At 38.3% G+C, this 14930-nt stretch overlaps 1 protein-coding gene across 3 annotated transcripts in view; it reads left to right on the plus strand.

Annotated features, from left to right (window-relative positions):
• ATRNL1 (attractin like 1) overlaps positions 1-14930 on the plus strand; it is a 524570-nt gene that overhangs the window by 157454 nt on the left and 352186 nt on the right. For all 3 annotated transcript variants that reach the window (XM_082222558.1, XM_082222560.1, XM_082222559.1), the window contains exon 20: positions 456-549. In XM_082222558.1, the coding sequence (XP_082078684.1) occupies positions 456-549 (94 nt within the window). The remainder of the gene's footprint in view (positions 1-455; positions 550-14930) is intronic.

Raw genomic sequence — 14930 nt, forward strand, 5'->3', positions numbered from 1 at the left:
CCTCTTTCAATTTGGTGATTGTTAACAAGATTTATAATGTTATATGTTTGGGGAGAATGCTAGAGTGTTACTCAGAGTGCCACACTGTGGGGATATTTCCATATCTGGGGCTCATACAATCCACAATAGCCGATATCAATTTTTGTTTTTTTAAATGCCTATAATTCTGTGTACAGTTCATTCCATTGGTCAATAAGCACCGACAACAAGAAAATATTAAAACAGCATGACACAAAGCACAGAGCAAGATGACAAATACAGCAGTTCCAAATCTCTGTGAATTCCTTGCTAAGTTTCCACTACTGAATTTATTCTAATTTTATGAAATGTATTACTAGAGAAAATTAGTCTTACCATTACCTCTAGCTAATAAATAATTATCAAAGTATGTTAATCTGTATACAAAGTTACCCTGGAATGAGAGACTTCAGCAGTTTCCTCTTTGTTTTTTATAGCGTGCACATGCAGTGGACATGCAAATATTTGTCACATGCAAACGGGAAAATGTTTCTGCACAACTAAAGGGATCAAAGGAGATCAATGTCAACTGTGAGTACAAGTAATCAAGCTCTCAGCCATTTAAATGTATATTTAAACTCCACCTGTCAGCAATTTTTGGGTGGGATGTTGATCCATAAACCGATTTCATTATTTTTTTCAGCCCTTCCGATAACTGTTTTACTTTTAGAGAAATAATGTTCCCTTTTTAAAAAGAACATTGCAAATAGTAATGAGCTATTTCAAGTATTAGATATATGTAAAATAATCCACTAGGAAAAGTTGGCTGTAGACTGCATTTTATTTGTTCCATTGTATAAATTATTCTCTATAAAACATTCAGATATTTTATTTTGGGAACAGGTTGGTAATTCTTCAGAAACCCCCCCTCCCCATAAGAAGATACTGAAATGAGTTTGCTGGTCTTTTGCCAGTAAATGAAATCAGTAAATGAAATCATTGTTACCAGGTGCTTATATCTGAAGTGCTTTAATTCTTAATGCCATACTGTAAAAGCTCAAATAAATCCAGTAATGCACAACACTTTGCACTGAATCTCATAATTTTGTTACTTCATTAAGCAAGAGAGGTGTAACTAATGGTCTTTGAAACTTCTGTATTACATTGGGACTTCTTCAAAGACTTATTTAAATACATAATTCCTGTGTTCTTTATCAATAGAAAAAGTTCTATCTGCTATTTATTAACAATTTATGAGAAGCTAACTGTTGCTACAAGGGACATGGGTGATGCTGTGGGTTAAACCACAGAGCCTAGGACTTGTTGATCAGAAAGTCGGCAGTTCAAATCCCTGCGACGGGGTGAGCTCCCGTTGCGCGGTCCCTGCTCCTGCCAACCTAGCAGTTCAAAAACACGTCAAAGTGCAAGTAGATAAATAGGTACCGCTCCAGCAGGAAGGTAAACGGTGTTCCGGTGCTGGCCACATGACCCGGAAGCTGTACACCGGCTCCCTCAGCCAATAAAGCGAGATGAGAGCCGCAACCCCAGAGTCGGTCACGACTGGACTTAATGGTCAGGAGTCCCTTTACCTTTACCTTTAACTGTTGCTACAATTGGGATTTGTAATTAGGAACCATATGGTTTTCTCAGCCCCTTTTCTTCATCAGTGTTTTTTTTTGCATCCTATACGTGCTAAAGACTGCTTGCAATAGCTAGGACATGATGTGTGGGGGGAAATATGCACAGAGCAACCCAGCTGAACTCTCCTGCTGCTCATTGTCTGGTGGTGATGATGTCTCATAATGCAATGGCTTCATTAGAATATTAAAGGTTTTGGGGGTATCAAGAAATGTTACCTCTTTGTCATGACGGGAATGCATATGTAGCCAGTCTACATGAGGGTACATGTAACCCTGGGTTGCTGTGTTAATTACGGTACTCAGTTTGGGGTGATGGTACAAAATGCAGGGTTCACAGCACAAAATGAGCACCAAACTTTGGCATCATTTTGGAGGGGGATCAAAAATTTTGGGGTTACACATTAATGAAGCTGTATAATAGTACACCTCCAGTACTAAATTACTCTTGGGTCAAGGTGTTCCTTAGATGTACAGCACCACCAAGAGACGAAGTAGTTTTATGAATCCTAACATTTTAGTAAGGTCATCAGGACTGATGCAAAACACATCTCATGTAGGCTTTTGTGCCTGGAATGTTACAAGGGCAGTGCCAAATATCTAATGTGGACATATCAGTAAGAAGCTGCTTGGTACATTTTTTATGGGCAAGGGCCGAGGACAGCTGGTTGTAGGTCAAGCCTACAACCAGAGGGGAGTTTGGCTCACCTTGTAATAGGCTTAGCCCTTCTGAACCTAAGTGCTAAAGTCCCAACAGTCCTGTTCTGCAGCTACAGCCATCATGTCCAAGTTGGAAGAGCTCATCCTACTTAATTTGTCCCATACAGCTGTTAGAAACAAACTTTTCATCTGTGCAAGACATACTTGTATAAAATGAATCAGGAGAACTGCATTACTGTTCTCTGTTCAGAAAAATTGACTTTTTTTTTTAATAGCAGCACTGCAACTATTTTTTTTAATTAGAATTTTAATTAACACTACTTAGGAAATATGGTGGTAAGGTTTAGTGTTTGTTACAGAGCTTGATCCTTTCTTTGTGCTGTTCCTCTCTTCCTCTCTCTTCCCCCCATACTGCCCCAATATCCATCTGTACTATCACAGTCAAGAATGCTTCTAAGCGAGTGCACATATGATTGCCACCTTAATTTGTTAAAAGCAGGGTAATCAATAGATTAAACTACGTATGTAATGTGTTGATAATTCAAATGAGAATATTAATGTGTGTGTGTGTTTTTTCTAAAGGCATATCACATACCAAATGATGTTCAAAATTATGAAGGCACTAACAGTCATTTTCAATATTAGTTAATATTATATTTGTTATGTTCTGCACTATTGCTGTTTGGACCATTAACTATATACAATACATGCTCAAATACTGGTAAACTGTAGCTAAGAATATAAATTGTTTCCCAGTTGTTGGGCAGGACATTGTGCAATCTCAGCAGCAAGCCTATAAATCTGTGATTACTAAAGTAAGGATTTCCATGAAAATTTCAAACTTTAGCTGTTCACTGTGTAAGTTAGATTTATATTCCTGTCAAGAATTGTATTGATTACAAAGTCATAGCTGCAGGACAGAACATTGCTCCTCCCACCCCTCCCTCTATAACTGTTCACAGTGTGCAGTGAATACTGTGCCCTATGAGGAGAGACTTTTTAAAAATCAGAGAGGCTGTATAAAGCAAATTATTTTAAACTGGAAGAGGCTGCAGAGTCTAGAGGGAGAAAAATATTTTTATCCCTTTTATCCCTTTCAAGACATGAAACCAGAAGTGACTGGTTTTTCATTTCTAGTTTAAAAAGAAAGAAAGAACATTAAGAGTTAAGAGTAATAATGTTAAATAATGTTTTTAATTACTGTACTGTGATTTGTCATATAAGGGCTGTCTAAATTAACAAGGCATATTGCTTAATACTATTGGATTTCTGAGCTCAACTGCTAGTGCACAGTATCCTTTGACACCAATGACACAATTGCCTGAACATGACAAACGCCCTATGAATGATGCTGAACACTGCTTCTGCCTTGTGACACTCCAACTGTGTCTTATGCTAACCATAGCTAAGAAGCCGTGCTGTGGTTTGAGCTCTGAGATATGCAACAAGCAAACCTTGATTTATAGGTCTTGTCTACTTTTGTTTCCCATCTGCTCAGCATTCATGAGTTCATGCCTATCCCCACAGCACTCAGTGTATGGGCTGTCAATGATCTGTCGAACTGTGGTTTCAGATCCTGGTTCTCATTGTCGGAAACAATTACCGTATCTTCTTTGGACAGGCTCAGGTTTAGACATTAAAACAAATAATGTTTAAGCAAAACGCAGCCTCCATGTGGGAGTTAAAACATTTCTGAACATTTTAACATGATTCGGGTTGATCATGTGAAGTCCCTAGCCCTATTCAAGCATGCTGCTCACTTGTACAGCTTACATATGAACAAAACATGTTGGAATACTGGAATACTAGAAGGAGCAGCAAAGGAGCTGCCAGCACAGCTCTTCTGCATTTGCTGCCTGAAGTTATCACCTCACTTGACCTAATAGTAGGGTAAGTGTTATTCTGCAAAAAAGGCAAGAGAGAGAGAAATGGGAAAGTGATTTGAAATAAAAGCAAGTGGCATCTAGAGGGATTGAAGAATGGTAAAGGCAGGCCAATTAGAGCAAGTGAGGTGTAGGACCATGCTAAATGTTTTACTGTGGATATTTGGTGCAAAAAGTAGCACATCTGAGGGCACAAAATGTCCCCAGAAGCTTACATCATTTTTATTTAAGGTGGTTCTCCGTGTCTTTCTCTGCTCCTGTGCCCCATTTGTAATTGCCGTTTGCTATAGAGCATCTGTCAGCCAGGATTGTTACAGTTTCATTGTGGCTTACTATAATAAGGTATCCCCAGTTGCTTTAAGAAAGGGGAAATGTTTCTGTGCACACACTCTGCAGAAAGCACAAACATTTTTGCAAATAAATTGCTGAAAATGATTTGGTTTGGGAGTGTGTGCAAACCATGCTCAGTCAGAGTGGTCCCATGTTTTGATTGAGTCCCAAAGGATGTGAAAGAGATGGCAGGATCAGTGGGAAAGAGGGGGATTTGGATGAGTTAGAAAGTAAGTAGGAAACTGGGAAGATGTGAAGTGCATTTTATGCAGAAGGAAGAGATTGGATATTTATTTATTTATCTTTATCTATATTCCACATTTCTCAACAGAGCACTCAGAGCTTAAGGTGCCAGAAAGTGCTATGTTGAATTTCTTATGTTGATTCTACATTGTCCTGTGACTTTGTTATCAAATTGTTTTTTATGCATTCTCATGGTACATCTTCACAGTTACATGGCTCAGCACAAATCTCAAAAGTACAGGAAGTGGCAAAAAGAGGTTAGACTGTACTGTATAGTATTTCCTGAGTTCATCCATTGCATGGACTGCACACTCCCCCAGTCTGACCCCATGAATCCTATAGCTTGGCCTGCCATATAGTTATTGCAAGCTCTGCGATTTAAGCTTCTGGGTGTCTATAATACATTGCTTCAACACATCAAAACGTTCATCCCAGGCTTCCTCAACCTTGGCCCTCCAGATGTTTTTGGCCTACAACTCCCATAATGCCTAGCTAGCAGGACCAGTGGTCAGGGATGATGGGAATTATAGTCTCAGAACATCGGGAGGGCCAAGTTTGAGGAAGCCTGCCCTATCCAAATGCAATACTGACAATACTGTCAGACATTTTGAAAAGACACTCACAAAACAATGTGAGCTGCTATTTGAGGGTTAGTGCTTTATTAAACATTCAGAGTTAATGGACAAAACCATTTCCTGTTCTCAATTTATTTAACAATTTACTTCTTGTTCTTCTCCTATTTCCTATTGCTTGATTGTAGAGATGGGCTAAGATAAAACCAAAACTGACAAATGATGCCTTAAAAAATGTGGTCTATATGCACAGCTAGGAAATTTTTTACTCCAGTTAGATGAGGAAAAGAGAGAGCAATGCATGATCTAGAGACGGGCAGCCTCACCTCTTTGAATTTACTGCTTTCTATTGTCATTCAGGCAAAGGTAAAGAGGCCATGTTGTGAATCCATTCTTTAAGGAGTGAAGTGATGCAGAAACTGGATAAATAATATAGTAAAATAATATAGTAATATAGTGGATAATAATTTGTTCACCATTGTGCACAACAACAATTTTGAGAACAAAGACATGCTTTTTTTCTGTCTCCATTATGTTAATAGACATTAAAGATTACCGTATTTCAAGAAATCTGTTTTTCTTTTTCTCCCTTTGCCACTAATAGGACTAGCCAAAAATAACTTTGGTTTCTGTGCTTTATAGGGGTTTTACAAAGTCTCTGTTTAATAACACAGGTTTGCTCTCCATTTGTGGGGCTTATTTTTTCTTTTGTAAACTGCTTTGCCAAACATGGTAAAACAATTCTCTGAATTTTCCTTCTGAAATCTGTGATTAGACTTGCCTTTGTGTTTGACATTGTAAAACTGCATTTCATGTTCTGCCTTTTCTCCTCATCTAGTCAGTGACCTTAAGTCAATCTTTCCCTCTCTCCCCCAGTGCAAGTTACATTAACATAGCTGATGTTTGTGCATATTTTCCTTTCAGCTATTTTGTGCATTTCAATTACCTTTATTATTTCATAGACAAACATTTGTCCTTAAAATTTCTTTTTTCTTAATGTCAACAATACTAGGAAATGCTCATCAGCTTGTTATAATGAGCTGGTCAGGACATCATGATAGACTATGGTTTATCATGACAGGAGCAAGATACAGTGAGGCTTGGGCTTGCACATCCATCCATCCATCCCCCTGAATCCTCTTGTGTGCTGCTTTGGATGATCTTCAGATTCTACACAGACTACAAACATCATATCTAAATGCATAATAAAGGAACCTGGCCCTCTTTAAAATACCAGTTGAAGTGATGCCCCAGCAAAGGAAGGCCATCATGTTTGCTTGTTTCAAAAGAGCCATAGCTAAATTTAACACAGTTTGTCAGATTTAGACAAACAATAAGCAGCAGTTAATCTAAAACAGAAGAGGTGTTTTTTAAACAAAAAATACATTTTGTAATTAGTTTCCTTTATCTTTTGTATTAATTAACATGTTCGTTAAAGTGCAGAGTCTCAACATGAATTAATATAATATAAAAAATAGAATAGATAGATTTTCTAATGAAACCTGAATTCTAGTTAATTTCTTATAAAAGAAAAAAAGAGAAAGTTTCTCTTCTCTCCAAGCCTGCACCTTCTTGTCCCAGAATATGTGGCTAAACAGCACCTAATTGATTCTTCCTTCAGTCTCTGTTGTAGAATTTGAACAGTGGATAACAAAATGCTATACTTTTTTATGAAATAACAAAATCTGATTTACTTCTCATTCAGTTGAATTTTCATATCAGAAAGAGCATGTGTGCATTTTGTGATGATGACTGGCAAAAACCAATGTTTATCATTGATTAACCAGATTTGGCATGACAGAGCAAAGGATAGCCAGTGTTAAGCCAGTTATTGCTTAACTGGCAGTAAGGATAATGCACAATGATTCTAACTTTCCTAGATATTATCAATTGCAAAAATAAATAAATCCCTTTCTCATTATACAGAAACACCAAATTAGTTTATACACTGCCCATCCCTTCCTTTGCACACCCATTTAATGCCATGGAAGTTCTTCTAGAAATTAAGCCAAGCCATGTCAAGTCCAGCGGCAATAAGGAGATACTTAATTCAACTGGAGTAATTTTTCTTTCTTGAAAAATGTGTGTCTTTCTTGTTAATGGCACTGTTAAATCTCAAACAATTAAAATGAACAGCCAAGGCCCTGTCATATCCCCTTTACTTGGCAATTTATCAAGCAAGAAACACTTTCGGGTTTATTTCAAAGGAATTTTGAATAATCAATGTGATTGTTTGCATTTTTATTATCTGCATTCTGTACATAATCTCTGCTCCCTGGATATTTGTCATAAATGTAGGACACTAAAAGTTGTGCCATAAGGACACATGGGAGTTGAAAGTGCATGATACAAATGTATAAATGTATAAATGAATGAATGACTGCATCCAGACAAGCTGCTGAACAGTAAATGAAACTGGAAGAGAAACAGGGGTCATTATAGGTCATCAAGACTATAAAAGTGTTGTTAACAATTCCAAATTCTAAGATGTTTTCAGCTGAGCAACGGTCCCAGGCTTCTTTAAAGTGCCCCTTTTGCTTGATGAACATGGGTCCCCCATTCCACTTATTGCAAACATTCATCTCTTGTAAAAAGCTCATGTGGCAACATCAGAATTTGGAGGAAGAACTTTCTGAAGGAATGGCTAGAAATTGTGGTATCTGTGTGCTTTAACTGGCATTCTAACAATCTATATCAAGCTTGTTTAGTGTCATAACCAGTTTGTAATTGTTGGGGGATATGGTGCTTTCCTAGTCAGTGGAACATGCAACAGAAAAACAGTAACAGTTATGTCCCTATGGGTGTACTCCGGGGTAGCTGGCATGGTAATCTCCAGACGTTTCTGGGACTACAGATCTAATCATCCCTGATGATTGGCCATGCTGGTGGGTGCTGATAGATGTTGGCATCAAGCAACATCTGGAGGGCAACATGTGGACTACCCTCGCTGTTCACTGCTTAAATGGGCCGTAATTCTTTTGAGTGCTATGCATGAAGTGCTAGGGCAGCATGGTGTTTGTGTCTTCCCACAAGAGAGTTGTCAGATTATTGTTTAGGTCAGTCATTAAGGGATGATTCATATGTCTATGTACTTTACTTGACTTTCAGCGCTTGTTCATTCTGAATGTATTAACAGTTTCCATTACAATGTTTTCAGTTATTGTAGTTCTACGGCTTGTAAGCTCATACTGGGAGTCATTGCTGGGGAAGAGCCACAGTATTTTCCTGCTCCAACTTTCAATAAGCTTTGAATAAGAATATAAGATTAGCAAAGTTTCGTTAAAATCACAACCAGAAAAATTAGGAAACAGTTAAACACTTAATTGAATATGCTTCCTAGTATGAATAATGTAGTTCTTAACTTTGGAATTCTTCTCCCTACTGTCTCCCTCCCCCATTTTCAGACTGAACGTCAGTTGAGGGTTTATGTTTTGTTTGTACTAGTCTATGCATCAAATACATTGTAGGATGCTCAATATAACTACAACAAGAAAGAAGAAAACAATATGCACTTTATTTATTTCAGAATTTATAAACTGTTCTACATTAAAACAATACCAAAGTGGTGTGCAAAAATAGAACATGAAATGCAATACAAATAAGAAAACAATGCTAAAAACATGAAACCAACAAGAATTAAAAACTACAAAATAAAATGAACTCATTCATGAATTAGAAAAAAGGGAAAGTTTTCAACTAACGTCAAAAACAACAGTTTTGGGACTTCCATGCAAATTTTATTATAAAATCAATAAACAATCAGAAATACTTTAAAACATAGACTATTTTGTATAAGTGCTGACATGGCTTAGCCATGGAAAACTGTAGTTTCTTTTTCTATGGGCATTTATGCTGAATGTGGATGATGTAGATCGATGGGATCAGAGGTAAATGAAGCCTGTTATAAAGTTTTCACTGCTTGTGTGCTCTAGTGCATAGTGGTATGTAATTTATTTATATTTTTTTTGATTCCCAATGAAATACTGGCTCAACAACAAATTTCCTAATAGCTGTTTCTCTTTAAATAAAGACAGAAAACATACTCTCTTATTTTTTAAAAAAGAGTCTGCCATTTGGCTTGGTTTTGTTGTTTTTATCTGTTCCTGTGTAAAAATGTGATTCAGTGAACTGTGGACTATATTTAAAACTTTTCTGACATTATAGTTACTCTGTTACTTCATAGTTAATCAATATGTTGTATAAATTGGTTTTCAGTAAAGCCATTTGTTGAGCTGGCAGATTGTTCTAAATTAAGGGGGGAGTCTTCTTAGAAAATTATTTTTTTAACAATTGGAAGTAGTTAGAAAAAATGAAATATTACTGAAAACCTAATTTGATTGAAGTAATCTATAGTGGTAATATGAAAAGTTAGACCTCTGCCAAGGGCCTATATAAACTGCAAATATACCTCCGGGGTTAATAGTCCCAGAAGGAAATTATAAAATTCTAGAGCAAAGCTTCCGCTTGTTTGGGTATGAATAGGCAATGTACGGGGGGATGCGGGTAGCGCTGTGGTCTAAACCACTGAGGCTAGGGCTTGCCGATCGGAAGGTCGGCAGTTTGAATCCCCGCGACGGGGTGAGCTCCCATTGCTCGATCCCAGCTCCTGCCAACCTAGCAGTTTGAAAGCACGTCAAAGTGCAAGTAGATAAATAGGTACCGCTCCGGTGGGAAGGTAAACGGCGTTTCTGTGCGCTGCTCTGGTTTCGCCAGAAGCAGCTTAGTTATGCTGGCCACATGACCCAGAAAAACTGTCTGCGGACAAACGTCGGCTCCCTTGGCCAGTAAAGCAAGATGAGTGCTGCAACCTCAGAGTCGTTTGCAGCTGGACTTAACTGTCAGGGGTCTTTTACATTTACCTTTAGGCAATGTAAAGGGTCTGATGTAAATCTGTACCTGAAACTGTGGAGAGACAGTATTAGGCAAGATGGACCCAGTGGTCTAACTTGGTATAAGGCAGGTATAGCAGGTCAAGAGTACAGGGCCTTGAACCCATTTGTATGAATAAGGAAGTCTGGAGTGGTGCCCTGGGCAGATGCCCTAGACTCTGAGCTTTCTTTCTTTCTTTCTTTCTTTCTTTCTTTCTTTCTTTCTTTGGAATATAACTAAGTTTGGTCCATTAATTTCTGTGGGTTTACTTTGAGTAAAGTTTAGTTGAATACCATCCTTTTGAATACCATTCTTTTTTTTAAATGCAGCTATATTAAGTCAGATATTTTAAAAATACAAAATTAGAGGAATGTCTTTTATGTTGCTCTCTAATTCTTGGAAAGCAGGTAAATTGTCCTGCTTGTGATTTTAAACTTGCTTGGAAAACTGTGGTTTTAATAATTGCTTGTATGTTCTGGCACATGCACACACACAAACAAACAGAAGGAAAGCTGGGAAGGGGTGAGGAAGCATTCCTTCTCTCAAGTCTGTTCTATCATTTTTCCTAGGCACCCCCAGCCAAGGGGTTAATTCTGTATTGACAAACACACAAACACATAACTCCCACCGTGTCCCAGATACACATGTACACACACTTCTAGCCTCTAGGCAGCTTTCCTCGGGTCTGTGCCCTGAGGAGCAGTTGCCTCCTAACCAGCTTATGTACCATCATTTGACAGGGTGTACGTGTGCAGCCTGAGGCTTCTCCTACATGGAAGCCATCACCCCTCTTGGTTCTAGGATTCAGTGGGGTAGGGAAGGGAAGGGATTCAACTGGTGTGTCCCTCACCTGTACAGCCTTTTCCTCTTGACACTTCCTGCACTCATCTCTGACTCAGATGACACTTCCTGACTCATCTCTGACTCAGATGGCTCTGACCATTACACACACACACACCCGCTTCTGCCTTATGGGTGGCACCAAACCATATAAATCATTGGCCTTCTCTCCTAGGTCAATCCCCTGGCCTCTTGCCTCTGTTAGACACTGGCCAGAGTCCTTCCAGTCCCTGACATTCGTATTCGGAAAGTGGAACAAAAGGAGCTAATAAAGAAACACTAAGTTGGATTGGTACTGGTGAAAGGATGTTTTTATTATCAAGCTCTTGGAGTAGCAAAGAAATGTTTTCTTTTTATGGCCTCTAATGGATGCAGTGTGCATCAACCTACTGCTATTTTCATTACCCTTTTTTCCTCTCTTTTAGGCAGTAGTGTGAAGTGTGAATAAAGAATGTTTTAGCTATAGTGTTCATCTTTCTGCTTGAAGACAGAGAGTAGCCTTTCATGTTACATTTCCATCTTGTTGCCAGCTATCATTAATACCACTTGCTCTGGTGCTCTTCAAGTGTATAAGAAAGCCATTACATAACGGGCCTGTAGTAATTAGGCAGTGATAAGGAATGGGTTTCACTTCTTGACAAATACAAAATGGGCAAAAGCAAACCTTTCTTTGTTATGTTTTTCTGATTTCCTTTAGTTTTGCACTTGTGTGCTGATATTTATTTGAGAATTCTTAATTGGTACTAAAATCCATTCATTCTGGCATAGATACTATTTGTTTTGACCTTACTGCCTTTTTTAATTGCCTACAAAGATGCCAGTTGCAGCCTACTCCTTCCATATATCTCAAAATGATTAGGATGACATTAATAAACTTAGCATAGTGTAAATTGGACTTCCACTATTCAGATGAGAGAAAAAGAAAAGACAAAACTTTAACCCCAGGATCATTAAGCAAGGTTATAGAGATATGAGAGTAGAATTCAACTCTACACAATAAAAAATAATGGTATAAAATGACTTCATTTTAAGTACTATGCTCTGATGGTTGTTATTCTCAAGGTTTGATATAAAAATATATAAAATACCATTGGGATGAAACTCTTCTCAGTTACAAGCCTCCATGTTCAGGCATTGTCCCAGACACCATTTCCTTTGCATATAGGTGGGAGGAGGAACTGTCACTTGCAAGCACAAAAACTTGGATTTCCACTGGGTTTTCTCACTCAGAAGAGAAAATATATCCTGCGGCTGAGAGGTACAAGAACTCTGGGTGCATGAATCTGATTGATTTTCTTTTTTGCCAACACAAGCATCTAACCACAATCAGTAAGCCCAATGAGACAAAAACTTTCTTCTGTCTGGCATTGTCCTACCTGTAACCTTATCAACATTCATATACTGCATGTGGGATACTCAGGTGTGGAATGGACTCCAGACAAGTTGCCCTGATTGGCAATTCTTCTGGGAAATATTTATTGTCCTATCACCAGTTGCTTAGCATTCAACTTTTTGTGTTGCAGTAGCCTCTTAGCCTGAAACAAATTACCTTGGAGGGCGGGTGTTCAACCCCTGCAAACCTCACAGCTACCCCAAGTGTGCCAATAACTCCCTTATGTGTAAGGGTTGTGTGGTTTTGTCTACATGTTTAAGAGCAAGCAAAGACTTGAATTAGAAAGAGGGAATTATTATTAGGAACATTCTGTGACGGGTCTACTTGTGTGAGCAGCATAGCATCAGTGTTACCAACTCAGACAAGATCATGTCACCATTTACATGTGGGGAAAACAGCTACAAATGCTTGTAGCTGTTCATTGAGAGGGTGGACTCAGGCAATGATAGCACATATGCTTTGTCTTCATGCTGTTCTATGTTCAATCCTTGTTATGTCTAGATGGGGCAGGGAAAGATTGCTGTATAAAATCATGGATACCCACTTCCAGTTAGTGAAGACAATACTGAGCTAGCTAGAGTTGGTAGTATGGCTCAAGTATAAGGTAGCTTCCTATTAATACCATTTGAGTAGGATGTTTTCCACAAGTTAAATGTCAATGTCAAAAACAATTCTATAGAAATAAACTGATTAATTGGTGTTTGTTCCTCTGTTTCTAGGAAGCAGTGTCTGAGACTGCATTCAATAAAATACACAGTATAAAGTATGGTATATTTGGGTCCCCCCCCCCCGAGAACTCAGGGAATGTGATAGAAACTCTCCCAAGCTCTTCAGCTCTCAGAATGGGAAAACATAAACAGCAGTATCCTGTTTGGTGTAGGTGTGCAGGAGATGAGGTTGATTGTACTGCTGCCAGTATGTTTTGTTTTGCTTTATTGGTGAAATGGTGTTATTGGCTACACTCATTGCCCACATTATCTTGGGTGTTAGCTATTTGTTTTTATGCAGAGGTAGATTTTGTGGTGATTGTATCTTCCTTATTGAAGGTTGAATGATTTATGCGAGTGTCTGAAAAAGGAAAGGTTGCGAGGGGGTGTATTTTTTAAAAAAATAAAAAAAATCTGTATACAGTGGTACCTCTGGTTACATACTTAATTCGTTCCGGAGGTCCGTTCTTAACCTGAAACTGTTCTTAACCTGAAGCACCACTTTAGCTAATGGGGCCTCCCGCGGCTGCCGTGCCACCGCCGCACGATTTCTGTTCTCACCCTGAAGCAAAGTTCTTAACCCGAGGTAATATTTCTGGGTTAGCGGAGTCTGTAACCTGAAGCGTATGTAACCCAAGGTACCACTGTATGTCTAGAATGTCTAACTATAACTTTATTTAACTAGATAACCTAGAAAATACCTAGAAACTGAAAGTTTGGATACTTTAATAGTCAGGTTCTGGTTTTATTTATATTTCCATGCTTATGTAGTTTGAAAATTGATCCATAAGGCAATCTGAATGCTTAATAAAACTAATTTTCTTGTCAGAATTATGTAGATGATACCCTAGGGGACCTAATGACCTTGTTGATATAGCCCATGACTAATGCTTCTCCAAGACTTAAGTCTAATCACAATCATAACAGTCTGAGTGAAATCTTTATCCACAGGGATCCAATCATTTGAACTTCGCCATTGCCCTCCTATAGCACATGGTAATTAGTCCTTCAAATAAGAAATTGGTTTAATCACAGTAGAACTTTCCTCTTTAATATATATTATTTCATATGTTTTAAAAGGGGGAAATAGCTAATAGCGCAATTATGGTTAGGAGATTTACTTTTCCCCTACCAGGTGAAAGCAGCTGCCCAGCACCATAAGTCAGACTGGGGTTGGAATGTTCAAGAACGAGTAGTTAGCCCTTTCCCCAGCTTCCTCATCTGGATTACCTGCCCTTATATCTATTCGTTCTGCTTTATGCCTACATTTTTTTCCTTGGGGAAAATAACAGATTGGGTAGCAATTAAGGAATCAGGGAAACAATTTGGGCAGCTTGTGGTTACGCTGACCTTTGTGGGTGGGGGAAACACAGGAAATCTTATCACAAGTTTCCTGATGTCACATCTAGCTTGGCTCTTAGATTTGCATTTTTAGAGAAAGTAGGACTAAATATTGGAACAAATTCTGACTTTTTTGGGCCAAGATTTTCCCCAGTACATATGTTGAAAGTATTTCCATACATGCAGTGGGGAATATTTTCTTAGAAACCATCATGTCTTCAAGGAGACACTTTGGAAAGATCTCAGGGGTATGTGAACCTACTGCTGAAAGACCCTATTAACAGAATGCTGCCTTCAGAGCTTTAGCTCTTACACCTGTGTCATACGAACAACAATGAAGGGACTATTTTCTGCTTAGAAGACTATCTGTAGTCCCCTGTGTAGATATAATAAGACGATCCCTTCAACCTTTCCAATGTGTGTTCAGTGAAACTAATTGATTACCAGTATTTATAGAATGGAAATAGGTGTTAAATCTTTTGCATAAATCAGATTAA

The sequence above is a fragment of the Podarcis vaucheri genome (assembly GCF_965113315.1).
Source record: "Podarcis vaucheri genome assembly, chromosome: 5".
Lineage (NCBI taxonomy): Eukaryota > Metazoa > Chordata > Lepidosauria > Squamata > Lacertidae > Podarcis > Podarcis vaucheri.